Source organism: Mytilus edulis, chromosome 10 (genome assembly GCF_963676685.1).
Source record: "Mytilus edulis chromosome 10, xbMytEdul2.2, whole genome shotgun sequence".
Classification (NCBI taxonomy): Eukaryota; Metazoa; Mollusca; class Bivalvia; order Mytilida; family Mytilidae; genus Mytilus; species Mytilus edulis.
In genome coordinates this window covers 50180864-50191749 of record NC_092353.1, presented here as the reverse complement: position 1 = coordinate 50191749, position 10886 = coordinate 50180864, and the positions used below count along the sequence as shown (strand labels likewise).

The 10886-nt window shown below is 30.1% G+C and overlaps 1 protein-coding gene across 2 annotated transcripts; it reads left to right on the top strand.

The window, feature by feature from the left end:
* The first annotated feature begins 1640 nt into the window (after nt 1–1640).
* Nucleotides 1641–10261, top strand: LOC139491404 (peptidyl-prolyl cis-trans isomerase slr1251-like). 2 transcript variants are annotated; one of them, XM_071279077.1, is made up of 9 exons: nt 1641–1781; nt 3181–3276; nt 5113–5301; nt 5713–5775; nt 6259–6409; nt 7195–7221; nt 8395–8451; nt 8986–9121; nt 10006–10261. In XM_071279077.1, the coding sequence occupies exons 1-9, from the start codon at nt 1698–1700 to the stop codon at nt 10121–10123; spliced, it is 921 nt and encodes a 306-aa protein (XP_071135178.1). In that variant the 5' UTR covers nt 1641–1697; the 3' UTR covers nt 10124–10261. The 2 variants fall into 2 exon arrangements, with proteins under 2 accessions (XP_071135178.1, XP_071135179.1); XM_071279078.1 differs by lacking the exon at nt 7195–7221 and having other exon boundaries at nt 10006–10257.
* The last annotated feature ends 625 nt before the right edge of the window (nt 10262–10886 follow it).

Sequence of the window (10886 nt, the reverse complement as noted above, 5' to 3'; positions counted from 1 at the left end):
GTGTGGTGCTGAAATAGAAATTTAGAGCCTTAGACCCCGTTCACACTAGAATTTTTTTTACTCGATCTAATTTGAATCGATCTAAATAAAACCAGTTAGCGTTCACATTATCTTCAATCATAACGATCTCTATCGGTCTAAACCGATCCACTGCGTTCACACTACAATTAAAAACGCAATCGATCTAACCTTTTTACCCGTAAAACTCAGTGTAAACATTGTGTATAAATAGAACTGATTTATTAAATTCATCTATTGATACACTGACACACACACTTGAAAAAAAATGGATAAAGTTATTGTTTCTCCTGAATCAAAAGTTAACATTTTGGTACAGGTGTTATTGCCGTTTTCTTTAATTTTGAAAAAAAATATCTGTAGTAACGAAGTTACAACACGACGAAGTATTGCGGTTCCTGAAAAGAAAAAAAAATCATCATAAGAAAAGAAGACACAGATTTCGCAAGATCGATAAAAATGTCCTAGTGTGAACGGGGTCTTATTCAGTTCTTGTCATCTTTCTAGCTTACATTGTAAATCAGCTATATTTCACCGTGACAAATAATTTAGTATAGCTTGTTTTATTACATATTACTGTGACTAGTCTACATTCATATCTACCTCTTCCTCGAGTTACTTTTCAGTAAAAACCGTTGATAACGATATCACAGTCGGTTTTACCCTGTTAATATAAGCAATTATTTGAATAAAAAATGCCGGAGTTAAATTTATAATCGATCGAAATAACACAAAGGTTTCACCTCATAAATGATTATAATATTCTAAATGCTTTTCGTGACACTGAATGTATTATTTAATTAAGAAAGTTAACGGATGGTTTAGAAAAGGTCAATGGTCAAAGCATCTAACAGTGGTCAATTCTCTACAACAAATACTCCAAATATACAAATATCATAAGTCTTCAATAAACCGCAAGCCATTGAAGAGGGTCTGGATTGGGAGGGGGGCTGTTATTCTGTAAACATTTAATTTTCACCCCTTTTTTCTCTAATCTTCAAAAAATTAACCCCTTTTTTCTCTAATCTTCAAAAAATAAGACCACGCATTTCTCTAATCTTCATTTTTTTTGCCCGTTATTCTCTAATCTTCATTTTTTAAGGGCATTATTCTTTAATCATTTAACCGTTCCCATCCAAACCCTCATTGAAAATTTAATAAAAACTTCAGTATTATGAAATTTGAAACAAGAGAATAATGAAATTCACTTTAAAAGACAAATTAATTCGCTTTAATAAAAAAAAAGATAGTCACTTTTATATACGCATTAAAAATGAACTTTAGGCAGCAACCATTTGATTTTCGGGGGGGGGGGGGGGGGGGGATGGTTTTTTTTGAAAAAAAAAGTTTGTTTCCAGTTTTTGGAGAAAAAAATAATTTGTTTTTGATTCTGAGAAAAAAAAATTGTTTGTTTCACCCTCAGCTGCGACTATATGTAAACGCAGGCGAAAAAAAAAGTTTGTTCAGAAAAAAAACCATAGCACCCCCCCCCCCCCCCCCCGCCCCCCAGAAAATCAAATTGTTGCTGCCTTAGCTGTGAGCATAACTTTTTTAACGATAGAGTCAGAGAAATCAAAGAAAACGTAACCGCCATAACAAAGTTTTTTTTTTATGGCGGGAGAAAGGAGTTATCTATCTTATATTTGTACCGGAAGTTGTAATCTCCAAGGAAAACAGTCATGGCGGGCATCGTACCTCAAAAATTAGAAGTTTATGGTTTAATCAACGATGTTAACTTCCAAAGAGCCCGTTACTGTGCAGAGGTGTGTATTCAATAAGAGTTGTAAGACTGCATTAATAAAACAAACACAAAATGTTGGCGTCGTGAAAAATTCAGTGGAAATCTACCGTTTGTTTATAATGTTTCTTTAACGAAAATTATGAAAACAGTTCGAACAGTGTAAGATACTTGTTTTATATAAGGTTGGCTGGACCAGGTACATATGTAGATATACTGTTCACAAGCTGGACGGTCGTATAGACCTCTGCATAGTTTTACCAGACAGATACAGATACAATCAAAAGCACCCCACTGGCAGAAATTGCCCTAGTCATGTAGTCCTATAATATATGATCTCGGGGGCATTATTTTCTATTTCTATTTTCTTTTTACTGATTATGCAATTTTTTTAATATGAGGCAGGCATTACCTGTAAATGGGGACGAAGTCTGTATGAATTATTTTTTTGTAACTTAATTATTTGTCAAAAAAAAAGAATCGGAAATACCGTAACGTTTCCGATTTTGGTTCTGTTGTTAGGGATTTTAGTTGTGACGTTATTTAAATTATGACGTCATATGCAATGTAAACAAAGAAACGCTATCATCAGGTAACGTTTTTTCATATCAAGGAATTATTAAAAATGAAATTGGTATTGCGCGTTTCTTCCTATTTTATACTAGACTGATAAATATATATTTTACTCAAAGTTTCATACAAACGAGACCGGAAAAAGGAAGTATATTGTACATTTCTGCGCAGGTCCGGGATTTCAAAACATGACATAAAAAAAATTGAACGATTTTGAGTTCATTAGTACAATGAAAAATTCGGGAAATTTTCCCGATTTTTTTTTTTATTGAATTTTCTACTGTTTTTGGGGACTTCGTCCCCATATTATCAATGTGCATGAAAATATTAGCATCAAAACGTTAAATAGTGAATATATAATGTGAAGGCATATACTATAAGACTTCAACTCACCCCACTTGTTATTTAATCGCCCCACTGTAGTTTCCCAATTTGCCCCACAAAAAAAAAAGCTGCTTCACACTAGTTAACCAACCTGTCTGAGTGTCTAGTTGAAGGATAAGGACTAAAATCAGAATTTTTTTTATTTAATTTATTTCTTGGTAGCATCAGTTTTCTTTTCTGGTCCATCTTAAAAAGAAAAAATAGAGGCGTAAAACTATGCTTGAAACACTACATTTGTAGCACCTACTTCAATTCAATTAGTTTTATCAAATTTCAGAGATTTTTCTTGCTTTTGAGCAGATTTAAAAAAAAACTTTGTCATAACCACAAAAGTCTTAAATAAATCCATTAGGTGACATGTGACACCATTTTACCACATCATTTTGTAAAATGATACAATCAACACCTTTATTAATAGACAATAATGTTAAACTACATTTTGTACATGTATGTTGTTTGTATTTCAGGACTTGTGGAAGAAAGATCCAAATACTTTCCCAGATCCAGTGGTCAATGGAATGTTAGAATTTGAATGGGATTTATTCATTGATGCTAAAAGAAAGGTATACTTTTTTTATCCCTGAACTTAGTTCAAATTAATTTTTATGTTGATTAACAATTTTTTTTTCAGTTCAAACTTGCTTAAATCTATATATACATGTATGTGATATATCAGAAATTAAAAAAAACTAATATGTGACAGTGTTAAAGTTTTACTTTATAATCACAATTGAGTCCAAAGTCATACATGTATGTTCTGAGAATTGTATTGTAATGCAAATAAATGTTGAAGGCAAAACACATATGTAATCTAAACAGGGTTGGCAAAGTATTACCCACCCGGGAATTCCCGGGTGGGAAAACCCGGGTTTTCCCGGGCTGGGCAATACTCCAAGAAATGGGTAATAGTGGGCATTACTGGGCAATATGATTTTTTAAGCTTATTTTAACACAATATAGTAAATACTTGTTATAGTTTCATTGTATAAAAGCTAAATGTATATACATTTTATACAGATAACCATTGACCATGTTGACAGTCATTTCTAGAAAATTCAATTTCATTCTCTTCTCTATTAATTTTATATGTAGGCAGAATGCAAGATTTGCACATTTAAAGATACCTTTTAATTACCAAGTACATGTATTGTTTCAATAATCCAAACTTTGAAAAATGCATTTTATTGCAGTGTTTAAGTGAATTGTTAATTTTAATTGTTATACATTCATATTGCTAAATAAACACCCTACAGGGTCATGCCATTAACACTTATAAAATTGAAAGGACTGATTATTGTTACATAAACAAATCTGCGTTCTAATCTGAATAATTACTTATTAATTAGTGACAGTACATATACATTATTTAAATGTGATTTTTCTTTAATACATGTAATTGTTAATTCTTAATAGGAGCTATATTCATTTGAAAAAAATGATTTATTTGTTTTCTATTTACAGTTTGCCAATCTAGACAAATGCTAAACAAACAAAATAGAGTATAAATATCTTATTAAATGTATTGCATTTGTGTTTATCACTGAATCCTCTTTAAAACTCAGACAAATATTTTATATTACCCAGTATTGGCCAGTATTACCCACTAAAACCCAGTAAAACCCGGGTTTTCCCAGTATTTCCCACTGGGCTGGGCAATACTCATAAAACCCGGGTTTTTGCCAACCCTGAATCTAAATATAACGTTTTGAAACCATTTGATTTAAGTAGCTGCATATTTGTCTGATGTAAAGTTTGAAAATTGGTGTTTAAGCAAAGTCATTCTGCACCAAAAACTTTTTCATCTACTACATTTAGTACAGATACTACATGTAAATATCAAAACTTGTCCGTTTGGCGTTTATGACTAGCTATATATATATATATATAGTTATATAAAGTTTAAACAAATTTACTAGCCGGGGGCATTAGACTAGTGGCTAACTGTGCAGACTACAAAGTTCAACAATAGTTGCTCAAAGAAGTTAAGAAGTAATGCCAGACCATTGGTGCTGAAAACAAAATGAAGAAAAACATGAATGAATATTATACTCAAGATATCACAACAGCTTAATTTTCAAGGTTGGACTACAAATGTACACTGGAGTTTATAACATTATAAAATTTAAAAAAAAAAGTAACATTTAAGATTCATGTACATGTAGGTACTGAAGATGAAGAGTAGTGTTGGAAAGTGTAAGAATGGACCAACACCTGTTGTGATTCCTAAAATAAATTCCATATTTAAATTCTCTGAAAAAATACATTCATTAGTTTTGACATGATTATCTTAACATATTGGGATAATAATTTGTTTCAATTGGCTAGTCAGAGTTATCTACCCTACCACTTCTAATTTTTTTTCTCATTAATTTCTAATTCTATTTTTGTTTATTTAATAGGATCTAAGAGGTGAAACCTGGTCATTTGAAGAGAAAGCCATTTGTTTTACCAATGGTCAACTGATAGGTGGACCAGACAACTTTGTAGTATGGGCCGAAGATAACTATGGATTTGAAGAGTTTAGACCATTGCCATTATATTTAACATTAACAGATGAAGCTTATATATCCCATTTAAATTCCAAAAATGTAAGTATATACATAGTTAACTTATGTTCTTGATCATTCCATAGAAACATCAATTAAAGTTTTTAAACCAAAATTTTATGCAGAATATTTATGTGCAAATGTGGAATTCAAAATTTTAAATTACAAAAGTACAATAAGATACGTGAAATGTGATATGGGCAAAACCGCAAAATATGACAATACTGAATAAAGTTGTATTTTTTTATATGAAATTACTTTAATATATTTATGTACAGCAAAAGTTTATAATGCAGATATTGTAAGAAGAATCATATCAAACATATTGTAGCAACATGATCCAGAGTAAATTTTACATTAAATGAGATTAATGATAACTGAAATATTTTTAATGATTATGTTTGTAAATATATAGATAAATGAAAATAATTGTACCATCAATTTTATTTTCAGCATCAGTATGTCTTCATGGATGTTTCTATTGGTGGTGAATCGGCAGGTCGTCTAGTAATAGAGGTATTTATTTATTTTAAAATACTAAATTTAATATGAGTTCATCTTTTAAAATTATTGTTTTTGTTGGTTTGCATGGTTCAAAACCTACCATGAAATAAAAGCTTGGTTCAATGATAAATTGTAAGGTTGATGCTAAAGGCTAAAATTTGAAAGTTCTTTGTAGTTTTAGAACACATGAATATTAATAAAAATTAAAGTACTGACATTTCTGTATCACTTTTATGCATACAAATTTTGTTTGAAATGATCTTCAGATACTGTTAATTCAGATATTATAATTTATTGTGAGTTTTGAAGATAGAACATAAATGTGAGACTAATTATTGCAATTTCAGAATGTGAGTTCTTATATTGTGATACTCACCAATTCACATTATTTGGAATAGGAAAAACCTTGCAATAATTTCTTAATTTACAATATTGTCTATTGACTAGAGTTATTTCCCATTTGTTAAAATGTTTTATCTTTTATGTTTATTTCAGCTTTTTTCAGACGTGGTACCCAGAACATGTGAAAACTTCAAAGCTTTATGTACAGGAAGTATGGGGAAATCTAAAGAAACAGATTACAATCTCCATTATAAAAACTCAATGTTTCACAGAATAGTAAGAAATGGATGGATACAAGGGGGAGGTAATTTTCCTTCACAAATTTTTTCAACCACATTTTAAAATTATACCTCACATTCATACCTGTTATCAGTGTTTCAAAATAATAAATGCACACATGAATTTCTGAATTTACAGTTTTAAACATGAGTAGAAGTATGTGAAAACTTATATGTTATCTGATGCTTTACTTATAGAGATACAATTGTACAAGAAATATAGTATTCTGAGTTGTTGACTTTGACATATGATTTATTTTACAAATGTATGATATTGAACATTCATAATATATCATATACAATTATGTTAAAATTGGTCCAAGAAACCTTGTATTTTTTAAGAGTAAAAATTCTAAGATTGCCTGACATTTCAAGATGCTCCTATCTCTTTGGAAAAATCTTTCTATTTGTGAAACACAGTTCATTTGCCTTTCTAAATGACCAACCAAACTCCTTAATAACTTGAATCTTATTTCATGTTGCAGTTCTTATTTTCCTACTTATCAGACTACAAATCATCACCAGGAAGCACTATACACTTTTTTAGGGTATTACAGTGTAACCTGTCTAATCTGACCCTTAGTATTCCAACATCCTGCTGTAACCGACACCTTTCTAAGGTCCTAAAATATGCCTATCCTCGCAGAAAACCCCTAAATATTCAGACACCTTGCTTAATCCAACATTTTTTTTTTGGTCCCCCAGTATGTCGGATAACACAGGTTCCACTATAATTACTTTTTATTTACCTTCATTGATCATCCATTTCATATTTAGAGTGACAGTTATTGAGCACCATATACATTTGTAGATATATTTTTCACTGGTAGTGGTCAGGGTAAGTCGTCCATTATTGGTTATATTTTTAATGACATTTTTGTGCATGCTAACTGTTTGAAGAAAATACTACTGTGGATTCATTTATTTTCATGGATACCAATTTTAATGAATTAAGGAAAACTTGCATGTTCATGGATATTTAATTTCATGATTTGCCAAAGTCTGTATACTAAGCCTATAGAAAAATTTGTATTTGTTGAACAATTAATTTTGTGGTTCACCTGTACCCACTAAATGCACGAAAATTGGTATCCAATGAATAATAGTGAATCCACAGTATTGCATACATTAATATTTGTATTGTTTTTAAAAAGGCTTTACTCACAAGAACTAAAGGAATGTATTTGATATGTACTGGAGTATTATAGAGTGGATCTAGTTTTAACAAATTTAAATCTGATAGGAGAAATTATATATTTTTTTCTAAGGTGTTTCTTAAATTTACATTTTATAATTCTTTTTTTAAAACAACAACAAAACATTTATTTTGATTTGGGCATAATTATAAATCAGCTTTTTACAAAACTCTGAATTGTCCGAAGTTACTCGGTTTTACTTTTGTACCTAAGCTGTATTTGACAAAACCCTTGGAATTTTTAGGTCATTAGTGCCCTTTAACCTTATACTTAATTTTGCCTGTTTCCTTTCTTGATTGAGAAATGAAAAGAAATTAAACTTTCTATACTAGAACATATTAGGACCATTTAAAAAAAATAGTGAATTATAGTTATTAAATGCATGATGTTTCTTAAACTTGATTGATTTTGGTTTTCATTTTACAAGAAACATGTCTTACGATTGAAAGATAAAAGTCTAGCAATGTTTTATCTTCGACTAAGAATTCTACAACATTTACATTTAAGTTAAAAACTAGTTGAAAATTATAGATATGTATCAAAATTAGACAGAGAATGATTTTTTTGTTAGAAATTTTTTTGTTCTTCAAGTAAAAAATTAAATATATAAGTGAAATCCAATTTGTATAAAGTCTCTGTCATGTCTATCCGAAGTGTCAAAAACCTTTTTTTTTTGCATCCAATGACTTCACATTAGCATATAGGACAAAGAAAGTCAATGGGATTAAAAAGACATTTTAGAAACTACGATATTGGTATAAATTTTTACCCAAAACTTCATATGCAATGAATAAATAAATGTTCACCTTTTACAGATATTTACCATAGCAGAGGAAATGGTGGAGAATCAATTTATGGGGCAGCATTTGAAGGTAAGTTCTTAAAATTTAGTTCCAAGCATGTTTCATAGCATAGAAAGAGTGGCCTGTAGAAAATATCTGCTGAAATTGATATTGAGATTTTCTAAATAAAATGACATCCAGTTTTGGAGAAATAAATTAGGGATGAACATGCTTGAAAAATATCCTATGTAAATATAGGAAATAACTATTAAATCAAAGGCAGGGTGGTTTTATTGCTGTTCTTCCTTTTGAAAGTTACTGGAAGGTTATCAATGGTGAGCTCAAAATTCTATACCCCTCAAGTGAGATTCAGATAGGCTGTAGCCTGTAGAAGTCTTTAACCATGTTTTCTATTTGCATCTTCAAAATGTAAAAGAGGGGCGAAAGATACCAGAGGGACAGTCAAACTCATAAATCGAAAAATAAACTGACAACGCCATGCCTGAAAATGAAAAAGACAAAACATACAAACAATAGTACACATGACACAACATGTAACCTTCTTATTAATTAGGTTATGTATAAATAAAAATTATTTAAGAATATTACTATTTTTGTCTTCAGATGAGAATTTTGCGGTATCACATGACAGACGTGGAATAGTTGGAATGGCAAACAAAGATCGTCACACAAATGGTTCACAATTCTACATCACATTACAGCCTGCTAAGTGGATGGATACAAAATATGTTGCTTTTGGGTAAATATATTACATTTAATCATGTTAATATCAATGATTAAAATGGATGGTTTCACTTGCTTTCAACAGTAAATAAATATTGAAGAAATAGTTTGTAGAGGAAAAATTCACATAAATCTATTCCAATCCTGTTTTATGTCTGTTGTTGATATTCAACATAGCATTTTTTTCTTTTTTTTACTTTAAATAAATAATAAATAGCATATATTAAATTATGGATGTGCTTTCTCTTTTTCAGCATTTCAAAAACATGATTTTTCAACAATAAACTTGTCTTTTGATTTGCACATGATGCAATCATCATACATATATCTCAGTATTTGATAGCATTTAAATGCGATAAGAAAACAAATTAAATTAGTTTGGAAGTGTAATTGTTGTTTGTTGGTGGGTGTTCTTAAGTATATCTCAATTGTATTTTTTTCATAGATGAGACTGTTGGTTTTCCCTATTGAATGGTTTAACACTAATCATTTTTGGGGCCCTGTATATCTTGCTGTTCAGTGAGAGCCAAGGCTCCCTGTTGAAGACCTTACTTTGACCTATAATAGTTTGCTTTTATAATGGAGAGTTGTCTCAACGGCACTCATACCATATCTTCTCATATCTATAAAGTAGCTGCCAAAGTCACAAAGTATTCATACCAGCTGAAGGACGCCTCCGGGTGCGGGAATTTCTCGCTACATTGAAGACCTGTTGGTGACCCTCTGCTGTTGTTTTTTATTTGGGCGGGTTGTTGTCTCTTTGACACATTCCCCATTTCCATTCTCAATTTTATACCCAATACTTCTTTCAATCTTAAACATTGTCAACTGGTAAAATAACTATAATAGCTAAAAATAAAACAAGCAAACACAAGTAAAATCTTTTTATTTTCATTTCAGACAAGTCATAGAAGGTACAAAGACACTGAAAATGATGGAAGAACAAGAAACAATGAATCAAAGACCAATGAAAGAAATCAGAATTTTGGACTGTGGTGTGTGCAAATACGAATTCTAAATGTTCGGATGATGTACAGCTATTGTTACTTAAATGCAGGCTGGTAAAATCCCTGCATTAAAAAAGAAATCTAAGTGTTAATTTTTTATCTGTAATATTTAATATTTAAAATACAGATTGCCTTAAATGGGTTCAAAATTTATTTCAGGACCCAAAGATAAATGCATTTTCTGTGAAATTTACAGTTGCCGTAGGATTCATGTATCAGGGTTATAGTTAAATGCATTTTACTTAAAACTGCTGAGGCTTATAAAATATGACAAAATATTTTTTCACTTTTGTCAATTTTAACTTTTACTTCATGTATATTGTTGAATACATATTTATATTATATATTTCAAGACAGACGAAGCAAACTTTGTGTAAGTCTTTAAATCTGCCTTAAATCCAGCCACTTTTACTTGAAGATGGCCTTGTATTTTGTCTTATTTTATACACAATTTTAAAGCAATGTACATGCTTATTGTCTGTGATATCTAAATGCTACTTTGTTGACTATATGTACTTATATGACTTTAAATATTTAATTTACTATTTTGAAAAACCAAAAGATTTTTTCATTTACATATGTTAAAAGTGATATAATTTTGAAGAAAAAGTTATCAATTTTATAGTGTGCCTTTAATGGTGACAAAATATGTAGATATGAATTTTTAATTTATCAGATTTATTATAACAGGGTTAATATCTGTTTAATAAAATCTAAAAGTTTTCATAGAAATAAAACTTTTTGAATATATTATAAGTATTTGTCTGTTATCTA

Bases quoted from the DNA above. Each gene is read 5' to 3' on its own strand.
- LOC139491404 (XM_071279077.1), top strand. From the start codon at position 1,698: ATGGCGGGCATCGTACCTCAAAAATTAGAAGTTTATGGTTTAATCAAC. The intron at 1,782-3,180 runs GTGTGTATTCAA...TTTGTATTTCAG, and splicing joins GAGCCCGTTACTGTGCAGAG to GACTTGTGGAAGAAAGATCC. The intron at 6,410-7,194 runs GTAATTTTCCTT...ATACATTTGTAG, and splicing joins TGGATGGATACAAGGGGGAG to ATATATTTTTCACTGGTAGT.